The sequence below is a fragment of the Hyaena hyaena genome, unplaced genomic scaffold (genome assembly GCF_003009895.1).
Source record: "Hyaena hyaena isolate Hyena2069 unplaced genomic scaffold, ASM300989v1 scaffold_2004, whole genome shotgun sequence".
NCBI classification, from domain to species: domain Eukaryota; kingdom Metazoa; phylum Chordata; class Mammalia; order Carnivora; family Hyaenidae; genus Hyaena; species Hyaena hyaena.
The window spans coordinates 47,825-60,052 of NW_024082634.1; the positions used below are offsets into that span (position 1 = coordinate 47,825).

The following is a 12,228-nucleotide window of genomic DNA, read 5'->3' on the forward strand; positions in this document are numbered from 1 at the left end:
TCACAGGGTTCCAAGGGCAGATGTCCATCAGGAGCCGTGGGAGGGTGTCGGGTCAGGACTGGAGACGTGGCCTCAGCACAGCCAGGCTCCCACCAGGGCTTAGCTGGAGTCCCCTGGGGAGAGAGGAGGGCTGGGCGCTGACCAGCAGAGGATGGGCCAGTATAGACGGAGCGGGAGGGGCGGGTGGGGAACCTGCTGAGGGCGGAGCCAAGTCACAGTAAACAACACACTTCTTTAAATTAAAATTGAAATTACAAAACCAGAGTAGATCTTAGACAGTATCTTCTATTTTTATTTTTGAGTGTTACTTATTAAGTTTTGAGACAGAGACAGAGAGAAAATGCACATAGTGACTGCTGAAAGATTTTAAACTGGATGTGCTGACTGTTGTGAATCATAATGACTTTAAGCCAGAGGCTGACGGCTCTGACAGGCAGATTGCTGTCATACAGGTGGGGAGCCTGGGGTCCGTATAGGGAGGCCAAGGAGATGAGGCTGAGTGGGATTGGAACACAGGTTTGGACCCATTTAAATACTAAGGTCCCCTTTTGATTCTCCAGATCTGTGTCTTCTGGTGAACTTGTGCTCAAGATGTTTGCATACAAATAAATACACCAATGTCGGCTAAATCCATCCCTGCTCGGAGCAGTCAGAGGGGGAGGGGCAGGACCAGGGCTGCAGGCTTCACACACACAACAGAGGTGTCACCAGAAGCTGGATTCCCTGCTTCTTCCGATTAATTCACCATCCTGACCTGGCCTGGTGTGCGGACCTCAGTGTAGACAGGACGGAGATGGGTCTCCTGTTGTAAATGTGCTTCACTCCATCCCTGGAATGCAGACAAAGGAACAGGGAGGCCACAGAGGGACCCACACAGATGCCATGCTGCTCACATGACCTCCCCCAACACGTCCAGTCCTGCTTGGACCCGTGTTAATACTGCATGTCTCAAATGGAAACAGAAGAAGCCAGAAACTGCAGATGAGTGGGTTTGACCAACTCACACCCAGGATCACAGGGATGGGGGAGAACCCAGGTCTCACCTTGTCCCTGCCGTCCTGGGGCATCGGCCTGCTCAGCTCTGCATAGTGGACGCCAGCATCATGGTCCCTGTGTTTCTCCTGCGACCCTGCACCTGAGCCCCACACACCTGGAGCTGAATCTGAGCCTTGGGAACCTTGCCCTCCCCCCACCATGACCCCCACGGTGATGCCCACACCCACCAGCCTCCTGGGGTGCATTCTCTGAGCAGCAAAATGCAGGGGAGGGAGCTGAGGGTCAGTGGGGGAGGGAGGGGTGTGGGCAGGGGAAGGAGACGTGCACCTGCCTCTCCCAGTCTCCAAGCTCTTCCTCTCCCCACGTGAGAACACCAGGTACAGCCCAGCCCGAGGACCAGCATCACGACCACAAGAGCCCCCAGGATGGCTCCCACGTGAGCAGCACCGGCCTGTCTGTGTGGACGTGTTTCTCCCTCTCAGGGACGGTGAAGAAGGATAAACGAGGGACAATGTCAAACGCCCATTGCCAAGCACATGGAGGCGTCTGAAGGGGCGGGTCTCAGCTGGAGAGGGGGGACGTGGCAGGTGCTTTCACCAACCAGTTCTGAGCCCTGCTGGGGGCCGGGTGCTGAGAGGACCAGGACAGGGTCCCCGCGCTGGAGGAGCTCGTCAGTGGGGGAAGGTGGTGACATAGACATGGGGGACAGAACCAGGAACCATCACCAGGGGGACCTGAGCCCCAGGAGTCCCCTCCCCTCAGGCAGGAACACTCACAATGGACACACACTTCCCAGAGGTCCCGGGTGGCAATTTTCTGATCCACAGGGTTGCTGACCACACAGATGGTGCTGGGGCTGGGCTGGTTCAGGGGCAGGTTCAGAGCCAGGGTCCAGGGATTGGGGGCTGGTCCTGGGGCCCCCCTCTTCTCCAGCTCACTGGGGAGGCCCTTACTCTCCCAGGACACGTTCAAGGCCCCTGTGGCTCCCGGGGTGTGGCACTCCAGGGTGACGTTGCACCAGTCTCGTGTGAGGGACAGGATCTTGGCCAGGACCTGGGGACGGGGCACGGGCTCTGGGGCAGGAGGGACAAAGGACAGGGTGTCCCGTGAGTGGAGAGCATCACACTCCTGCTTCCTCATGCAGAATCTCACTGATGCCCTGGTTCCTCCCCAGAGGATGGTGAGTCCATTTTACAGACAGACTGACTTGCCCCAAATATACAACAAGTGACGATAAGAAAGGAGCCACTGAGTGAAGCCGCATGTGATTCCACTAGACTGAGCACGTCTAAAAATCTCCCAGGAAAAATTACATATACACCCCTCCTACCAGAGTCCATTGATTCTAAGACAGTGAGGTGTCCTCCGGAAAACAAGGAGCCTGGAACTGAATGATCTGTCCTGTTTTGTTCCCTGCTCCCTTCTGCTCCCATGGATGTCGGGACCACACCACCTGAGGTGCAAAGGCCACCTGGCAGCTCTGGTGCCCAGAGAACGTCCCAGGCTCCCAGCATGAGAGGCCACAGTGGGGACGCAGTGGGGCTGGAGGAATGGCCAGCCAGAGCCTGGTTAGGATTTGCCGTCCACAATGGAGACAAGAGACAGACTGACAGGCCCTCTGGGGACCTCACAGACCTGAGGCTGCAGGAGCCACTCTCCCCAGAGCAGGATGTCTCCCTCCACAGGGGGTCAGAGACAGAGACAGAGGTGCTGACTGCGTGTCTGAGGAAGGGCCGCCCTGTGAACGTCTCCTGTGTCCCTGGAGGTTCAGAGCGGGACCGGGGAGTCTGGGAGTGAGGGTGGCCTCGGGCTGGTGCTGAGAAGGGGAAGGGACGGAGTGGGAGATGCTACATGGTTTCTTGATCGTGCCGGGAGACGAGTGTCCCCAAAGATGAACACCTGTTACCCACCGACCTGCAGGTGTCCTAGAATCCATGGCGAAGGGGAACTGATGTCGCAAACCAGCTTCCCCTGAACTAGGGATGGTCTGGATCCTCAGACAGGATCAGTGGATCACAGGGTCCTCAACACGGATAGAGGAGGGAAAAGGAGGGACGGATGCAGAACCAGAAGGACTCAGCCCAAGATGACCAGCTTTGCAGCTTGAGGAAGGTGTCACCGGGCAAGGACGCGGCCACCACCCCAAGGTGAGACAAGAAAGACATGGATCCTCCCCTGGAGCCTCCAGAAAGGAGCACAGCCCTGCGGACACCTGACCCTCATCGCGGTGGCCCCGGGTCTGACCCTGACCCACACACAGGTGCACACGCGGTTGAGGCTGCGCTAAGACACCTGTGGGTCCATCTGTGACAGCAGCAACAGCCACCACCACACCAGTTAAGGACACGTGTCCCGTGAGCACAGTAAGGGTTCCGGTAAAACCCCACCTCCCCACATGTCCCTTTTCTGTCCTGAAGCACCGAGGGATCCACCCCTGCTGGGAGTCTCAGCCCCGCCTCCACTCGTGCTGAACACGCTGCTTCTGATTTCAGGGGAGAAGCAGAGCCTGAAGTCTGGGGTCTGGAAGGGATCCTGCAAGGGGCCCACGGACACTCCCAGGGACCAAAGCAGGGGGTAAGCCTGTCCTGGGGGAGGGGCCACCACGTACCGTAGACACTGAGGTGGAAATACTGGGCATTTTCTATCCCTGTGCTGAAGGAGCATCGAGCCCGGTACCACCCACTGTCCTCGAGGGTCAGCTTGTCAATCCTCAGGGTCGTTGTGTTGAGCACACGGAGCCTCTCCTTGAACTTGTCCTGGGGGTTGACCCATTCTGGAACATCCACCCCAGGAAAGACGTGCAGGAGGAATATGTAGTTTGACTCATTTTTAACGGCCCAAGAAATCATCTCCAGCTTGGCTTCAGGAGGTACTTCTGGACGTCTGGTAACATGAAACACCACAGAACCACCTTGAGTCCCCATCAGGGAAACTAGGTTTCTGGAATCCTCCACTCCAGATCCACGGGCCCCAGAGCTCCTGACCGCAGTGCTGAAGGCGCCTAGGGCATTGGAAACACAAAGTGTGAGTGTGTTTCATAAAGAACGAGGAGAAAACCATAGACCCCATCGTGGTAATGAACTCCACCCGGTGGATCCCTGGACTCCGGGGGGCGGGACAGAGCGCGAACCTGGGGCGAGGCTGGAATCAGTCCTGGTCCTGGTGGGGCGTCCCCTTGAACACGGTCCTGAACTGCTCAACCACACTGTCCTCACCTCTGACACTGAGAGTCTGGATATGATGACATCACGGATGAAATTCACTGAGCACATTTGGGTCAATGCCAAGTGCACAAGTGTAGGAGGAGCTTTCTCGGTGGCTGCAGAGGCCCCACAACCACAAGCCTTAGAAACCTGGCCCTGCAGCGGGGGCAGCGCCCTGTGACTTGCTCTGCGGAGCGGAGTTCAGCTACAGTGATGGGCATCACTCAGTGACAGCAGGTCTCCCAGGAGTGTGACTTCTGTCTAAATCACACCTGTCTCTCACTGCTGGGACGAGCCTGCAGCCATGTTGGGGCCGCGCTGTGGGGACGCCCAGGTGGCAGGGACGAGAGCAACCTTGTGCCACCTCCTGTGAGGAGGGAGGCCTGATCCAGCCCCAGGATCTGCTCCCCCTCCCCAAGTGCAGGGGTGAGGGGAACCACACCCTCCCCATTGGCCTTGAGCTCCCTCAGCCCCACACAGACTTGGATTTCAGTCTGAGAAGCCCCGAGACTCAGCCTCCAGAGTAGACACCCCAGGTCCTGACCTGCACAGGCTGGAAGCCCACACTGCAAGTTTCAAGGACCAGGGGACAGCAGGGGATGCAGCAGCAAGTGACAGGGTGGGCACTGATGGAGGTGGGTCCCGGCCCCTCCTGGGAAGGTCTTCCTGACTCGGTGAGGCTGCATGACAGGCCTTCACCCCAGTCCCTCTGGTCTCCCTCATGGGACGGGGGCTCCCACCCCGGGCCCAGCACCCTTAGCCCTCAGGCCACAAGCCCTCAGCACCTGCATCAGTGGGAAGGTGGTCACACGTCCCTGCCCCGGGCCGGCCAGGAGAGTGACAGGGACTCAGCCCTCAGCCCCCTGCCGGCCCCTCCTCCGTCCCTTCCCTCCAGAGGTCACCGTCCTCTGACCCCCAGTGCAGGACGAGGTCGGGGCAGACACGTGCCCTGGGTGCAGGACCCCCCCCGACACGGCAAAGACCAGGTGCACGGAGACGGCAGGGGACACGGCCCCCAGGTCCCTCTAAGCAAGTCAGGACACGAATGCCCCGGGTCCCTTCAGCACCGCTCTGCATCCCTCCCATCAGACACTGGCCAGAAACTTGAGTTTGAACTCTAAGTCCCCGGGACTGTGAGACAACAACTTGATGTGGTTTCAGCTGCCGGGTCTATAGGATCTTGTTCCCAGAGTCCCAGGATTCCAATCCAGGAGCCCAGGGTCAGGACCCAGCACCTGTGGACCCCATGAGGGCTCCTGGGACCCAGGCCTGGCGTCATGGACAGCAGATCAATGAGTCATGAGCTCTGCGATGAAACAGACCCACGTTCAAGTTCCAGAGCCGCCCTTTACTGGCTGAGTGGCCTTGGCGATTTCCCAAACTGTCTCACCTGAGGCCCCACTTGTGAAGCAGGGGACACGAGAGTGTGAGTGCAGGGGGCTCCTGGGGTGTAAACACGACACAGCAGAAGAAGCACCAGCCATCTCCGTCCGTGGTCCCTTCCGTCCCTGTTCCTAGGACCTCCTGCCCTGCACTTCTCCCCGGCGGCTGCACCCCTGATGCCGCCCGGCCTGAGACGGCACGTCCCCGTCCCCCATGACACGATTCCAGTCCCTACGGGTCAGCTGCTCCGTCACAGTCCGAGAGGGAAGGGTCCCCAGGATGGCCCTCAAGGCCAGCAGCCTGCGGAGGATTATCCCCACTCGAAGGACGAGAGGCTGCGTTTCGGCCACACTCGCAGCTCTCACATTGGTGGATGGTGAGCAGACCGTACACGCACACACAGGAGGCGATGGGGATCGACACGCAGTCTGGCCCGGACCTCGGACCCACTGCGCACTCCCCTCCACAGACATGGCTGTTCCATCGTGCGTGTCCCTCCAGGACCCTCCTGTGTCTCCTGTGCCCGAACACGCGCCAAACACGCCGTGCCTGCCTTTCCCTGCACGACTCGGGCAGGGGTCCACACTGCGTCTGCACACATGGACGCGCCTCACTTCCCAGCTGCACACGGTCCCACGCGGGGCTCACGTTGTCTCCATGTGTGATGGGAGCTTGGCTGTGGCTCTTGTCCCTGCAAACACCTTGGCACTGAGCAGCCACGACTGGAGTCTCTGCACACACGGGTGTAGACATGTGACGTGTGGACGCGTACACGTCAGGATCCGTGTACCTGTCACACACGGTATGTATACCGCACAGTTGGGGACACAGGTCTCACAGGGTCATATACGCCCCATGCTGGTGTATATCCGTCACACACAGGTGCACATACGTCACACATGGCTGTGTTCACCGGGAATAACCATTGGCTGCGTGCAATAGACCAAGGCAGGCACATGCACGTGGGACGGACCTGGCCCAGTGCCCTCCTGAGGGTGACCGTAGCCACACCTCTGCCAACAAGGCTGGGGCTTCCCTGACACACAACGGAGGAGGGAACCTTACATCACATTACATGTTAATGGGCGTCTCTCCTGTCATGAACCTGACCATCCTGTACCATCACTGCTCTGATCTCCTTTTCGGTCAGCCGTGAGCTATCTGCTTGTGTCCTTTGCTTGTTGTGTTCCCCTTAGTTCATAGGAGCCACATCTGTTGTAGGAAAATTAGTCTCTTTTCTTTTTATTATCTATTTAGTTGATTTTTTAAAATTTACATCCAAGTTAGTTAGCGTACAGTACGCCAATGATTTCAGGAGTAGATTCCTTACTGCCCCCTACTCTTTTAGCCCATTTAACCCAATCCCCCCTCCCATAATCCCTCCAGGAACCCTCTGTTTGTTCTCTATATTTAAGAGTCTGTTATGTTTTAGTCCGCCTCCCTGTTTTTATGTTATTTTGCTTCCCTTCCCTTATGTTCATCTGTTCTGTGTCTTAAAGTCCTCATATGAGTGAAGTCATGATATTTGCCTGTCTCTAACTAATTTTCCTTAACATAATATCCTCCTGGATCCATCCATATAGTTGCGAATGGCAAGATTTCATTCTTTTTGATTGCCAAGTAATACTCCCTTGTGTATATGTACAACATCTTCTTGATCCATTAATCCGTTGATGGATTTTGGGCTCTTCACATACTTTGGCTATTGTCAATAGTGCTGCTATAAACATTGGAGTGCATGTGCCCCTTCAAAACATCATACCTGTATCCTTTGGATAAATACCTAGTAGCACACTTGCTGGGTCATAGGGCAGTTCTATTTTTAATTTTTTGCGGAACCACCATACTGTTTTCCAGAGTGGCTGCACCAGTTTGCATTCCCACCAGCAGTGCACAAGAGATACTCTTTCTCTGCATCCTTGCTAACATCTGTTGTTGCCTGCTTAGTTAATGTTAGCCATCCTGACAGGTATGAGGTGGTATCTCATTGTGGTTTTGATTTGTATTTCCCTGATGATGAGTGACATTGAGCATCGTTTCATCTGTCTGTTGGCTATCTGGATGTCCTCTTTGGAGAAGTGTCTATTCATGTCTTTTGCCCATTTCTTCACTGGATTATTTGTTTTTTGGGTGTTGAGTTTGTTAAGTTCTTTATAGATTTTGGATATTAGCCCTTTATCTGATATTTCGTTTGCAAATGTGTTCTCCCATTCCATCGGTTGCCTTTTAGTTTTGCTGATTGTTTCCTTCGCTGTGCAGAAGCGTTTTACTTTGATGAGGTCCCAGTGGTTCATGTTTACTCTTGTGTCCCTTGCCTCCAGAGACGTGTCAAATAAGAAGTTGCTGTGTCCAAGGTCAAAGAGGTTCTTGTCTGCTTTCTCCTCAAGGATTGTGATGGCTTCCTGTCTTACATTTAGGTCTTTCATCCATTTTGAGTTTATTTTTGTGTGTGGTGTTAGAAAGTGGTCGAGGTTCATTTTTCTGCATGTCACTGTCCAGTTTTTCCACCACCACTTGCTGAAAAGACTGTCTTTATTCCATTGGATATTCTTTCCTGCTTTGTCAAAGATGACTTGGCATACATTTTTGGGTCCATTTCTAGGTTCTCTGTTGTGATTCATTGACGGGGTGTTTGTTTTTGTGCCAGTACCATACTGTCCTGATGATTACAGCTTTGTAATACAGCTTGAAATCCAGGATTGTGAGGCCTCCTGAAATTAGCCTGTTTTCTGACACAAATAATGTAACTGCCAATTCGCACATCAACTCTATGGACTTTAGGCCCTGCTACTATCCTCAGGAAGTTAGATGTAACAGCTTTTTTAAAGGCTTATTGGTTTTATATCTTGCAGAAAAAGATCTTCCCCACATCAAAAGTCTGTTCTCCATTCTGTCTGGTTTCCTTCAGGAAGGTTTTTGGTCTCAGTGTTCGTGTGTGAACCTGACTCAAAGGGACTGTGCTTGGCTCTCGGAGCAGGAGGTCTAATGAGGCAGGGCGGTCAGGAACCAGGGCTGGAGGGTCCGGGAGGCAGGGTCCACGTCCTCCATTCTCCTGAGCCCGTGGCCTTGAGCAGCCATGTACCCTCCCTGCCTTCTCCTTCCATCTGTGACGTGGAGATAATGACAGCGCTCCCCTGGGACAATGGTGGCTGGGATTTCAGAAGGCGAGCGCGTTCCCATACGTGTGAGCTGCTCTCACGACTACGATGCTTCTCCTGACCAAGCACCCCTGGGGTCCACACCAAACTTCCCATATCTCAGGATGGAGCCCTGCTCCCCCACCAGCTGCCCTCTTGGGGTCTCCTCCTGGGATCAGGAATGGGCTCCCCGGAGACAGACACCAGTGCTGTGACCCCACAGGCGGCTGTGGGTGCCAGAGTCCAGTTGGGCTATGGCTGCGTTCACAGCAGCTGGGTTCCATGGTCTCTCTCATGTCCACCTCAGCAGGTGACTGGACACACTTATGCAGCTGGGCAGGCTCCTTGAGACAAGGGGGCAGGCTCCCAGTTATCCCATGCTTGGGCTGAGAAAAACTGATACTGTAGGCTCCATATGGTGTGGGCATTTCCCCATTTCTCTTCAGCGGGTTGCTGTACTTACAGCTGGCTTCCCTCTCCTCTAGCTCAGTGCTTCCCCTGCAGGGAGCTGCCTGCAGCCCTCCCCTGCCCTGCCCCCCCCCGCCCTTCCCTCTCCTGCCCTGCACAGGGGCTCTCCCTGCACACCTGCTGTCTGCTCAGTGGGTCCCAGCAGCTCTGGGCTCTCCCGACCCAGCTATTCTCCTGGGAAAGGGACCCAAGTGCCTGTTGGGCTTTGGCAGGGCAGGGACCTGGGGCACCTGCTGGGAGGGAGGGAAGCAGGGAGGCAGGAGGCTCAGCCCTCAGGCTGCAGGGGAGGGTCTGTCCCCAGGCTGGATGGTGAGTGTCGACTCAAGGGCTGGACGCACCTCGAGGTGGGAGGAAGGTGAGAGCTCTCAGATCAGCAGACGGTGCTAATCCCAGAGAGGAAAGACAGATGGACAGAAAGACAGAAGGACAGATGGCCAGGGGCACAGATGGTTGTGATGTAGAGAGTCAGGATGTATTGAAAGAAGATAAAATTTGGGGGCACTTTGGTGGCTCAGTTAGGTGAGCGTCCGGCTTCACCTCAGGTCATGATCTCACAGTTCATGAGTTCGAGCCCCACATTGGGCTCTTTGCTGACAGGTCGGAGGCTGTGGCCTATTTCAGATTCTGTGTCTCCCTTTCTCTCTGCCCCTCCACAACTCACTCTCTCTCTCAAAAATAAGTTAATATTTAAATTTTTTTAATTGAAAGAAAGAGAAAGACTACATTTTGTTGTTGACAAAATTAATCAGTTAAGAGGGATGTCAATCTTACAAAGCTCATTTTCTTTACTTTTTGATAAATTTTTGAATGTTTCTTTATTTTTAGAGAGAGAGAGAGAGCATGAGTGGGGTAGTGATACAGAGACAAGGAGAGAGAATTCCAAGCTGGCTCAGCACAGAGTCTGACTCCTGGCTCAAACTCATTAACCAAGGGATCATCCCCTGAGCCAAAAATAATGTTAGGATGGATACTTACCTGACTGAGCCACCCAGGCGCCCCACAGAGCTCATTTTCTAATGGGAAACATCCTGTTTACAGATGCCCAAGGTTCAGGAACTTCCTACAACCCCTGACTCCAGCAAGGCCTGGGCACCCAAGCCAAACATTACAGGAAATAAAAGCTTTCCCAGGATTCCAGAGAATTCTAGCTCTGGAGGCCTCAGTGTTCTCCTTTGTTTTTATTTAATCTGTTACACAAAAGCAGAGAGTCTCAAAGGAAGTAATAACGGGAATGTCTGGATTTCATTAGGACAGTCTCTTGTGGGAACCTGCTGCTTCCCTTCCTGTCACCCTGTTCACACCCTCCTGGGGCCTGTCAGCACCCTCTGTTCCGTCCACATCCTTCCAGCAAGTGGGCGCAGACGCCCTCATATTCTGGGGCCTCCAGCCCTTCCTGGGTCAGAAAGAGTTCGGTGTGTCTGGGCCCTCCTCTTGCCCCAGGGGCTATAGGAGGGTCCCCCCACCCTGACAGGGCCTCTAGGCCTCCCCATTGTCCCCACATAGCAGCAGAGGTTGTGCGGCCCCCTGTGCAAGGCCTCCTCAGCTCAGAGACAAAGCCTCTCTCATGCCCTACGATAGAGGTGGTGTTTCATGTCTTTCCCCACAGACATCAGACCCATGGGAGCCCCCCCTCCCTGCCCCCCACAGAAGCCTCCCACCCAGGGACCCGGGCCACTCACTGAGGAGGAGGCTGGTGAATCCCAGGAGCCAGGGGGCCCGGCACAGGTGGAGGGCCTCTGGACACGTTCCCATCACAGGCTGCCTCCTGCCAGGCATGCTCTGGGCCTAATGGCTGCAGAGAAAACCTCCAGAAATCCAGAAGGAAAAGGCAAAACAAGAGGAAAGGTTCACTCACAAACACTCTTAGCTCTTCCCAACTGAGGGGCGGAGCTAACTGTCTAGGACCAGCTGACTGCTCTAGATAAAGCCATTCAGATGCTTCCTCTTACCTCCCCCTGCACTGGGACTCAGGAGATTATAGTAAATGAGTGTATGAACACCCCTTGGCTGAGCTGCTGGGTGGGAGGGGCCCCTTCCTGTGGGCACCACGGGCCTGGTGATCTCAGCTCCCCAGCCGGCACCCAGAGGGACCGCTTTCCTGTGTCCTGGGTTCACAATCAGCCCAGCAGCCCTGCTCCCCAGGGACAGCCGATGGCCAGGCGCATATTCACGCTAACCCCTGTACAAGGACACGGCCCCTCTCCCTGCTTTGGGCCTGTCCTCTGTCTTTACTGTGCACTGTTCATTGATTTCTCTAAACAAGGGACAGGAGGGGACATGCTTTCAAGAAACAGGTCACAGAGGCATCCATGGTGCAGGGAGGCTGTAGGAGCAGGTGCTCAGGCTCATGAAGGAAGTCTTCCCTGAGCCTGGACATGTGCCTGGTTCTAGGGGGTGGGTCTGGGGGCGGTAATGGAAGCCATGAGGGCCTTGACAGGGACCAGAGCACCTGCCCCTCCAGATATGGGTGACAACCAGTAACAATGTACCAACAGAGACAGCCTGATGGAGAACAAGAACACAACCATCTGTCTTCACAGAGGGATGTGAGACTCAGCTGTAGCACCAACTCAGCTCCAGACAACTTGCCAATGTTCCTCAGACAAGACAACCACATGTTGAAGCAGGGCGATCATGTGTCCTCTGGAAACTCTGCAGCTTCTCCTTTAAGAAGCTAAGCCTTTGCTTAATTCTGAGACCTGGTCCTTCCTAGGGCTGCTCTGCCTTCATTATGTATATAAAAGAGACATGAGTCCTTTGCTTTAAATCAGTTTGTTCTAAATTACTCTTAGTAGCGTGGAAGGGAAACATGGTATTTGTGTCAGTGGAAGACTCTGGACTTTACTCTGTGTCCCAGAAAGAAGGGAAGATGGAGTCCACCTGTGCAGGTGAGTGTTAACTGCCTAAGTGGTGTGATTCCACAAAATTAATATTTTTCTTGTTTCCTTTGACTCCAAAAGTAACTGAGCCCCAACAGCCACTCATCATGATAAACTCACAGTAAACTAGAAATAGAGGAGAATTTCTTCAACTTGATCATA

General features: G+C 54.6%; 2 protein-coding genes across 9 annotated transcripts in view; both read right to left on the reverse strand.

The window, feature by feature from the left end:
* The window catches only part of LOC120227102 (SLAM family member 8-like), a 102,053-nt gene that overhangs the window by 22,086 nt on the left and 67,739 nt on the right, over positions 1–12,228 (reverse strand). Inside the window, exons 5-7 of one of the 8 annotated variants that reach the window (XM_039225262.1) lie at positions 1,324–1,447; positions 1,044–1,135; positions 639–829 (exon numbers count right to left, since the gene is read on the reverse strand). In XM_039225262.1, the coding sequence (XP_039081193.1) occupies positions 737–829; positions 1,044–1,135; positions 1,324–1,447 (309 nt within the window). In that variant the 3' untranslated portion in view covers positions 639–736. Of the gene's footprint in view, positions 1–638; positions 830–1,043; positions 1,136–1,323; positions 1,448–12,228 lie in introns of those variants that run through there. The other 7 variants (XM_039225267.1, XM_039225272.1, XM_039225269.1 and 4 more) reach the window with 7 other exon arrangements.
* On the reverse strand, positions 1,440–11,000 carry LOC120227103 (SLAM family member 8-like). Its single transcript, XM_039225274.1, has 4 exons — positions 10,867–11,000; positions 3,605–3,997; positions 1,773–2,069; positions 1,440–1,473 (listed from the first exon to the last, which is right to left on the reverse strand). Coding segments are annotated over exons 1-4 (789 nt in total). The 5' UTR covers positions 10,964–11,000; the 3' UTR covers positions 1,440–1,471.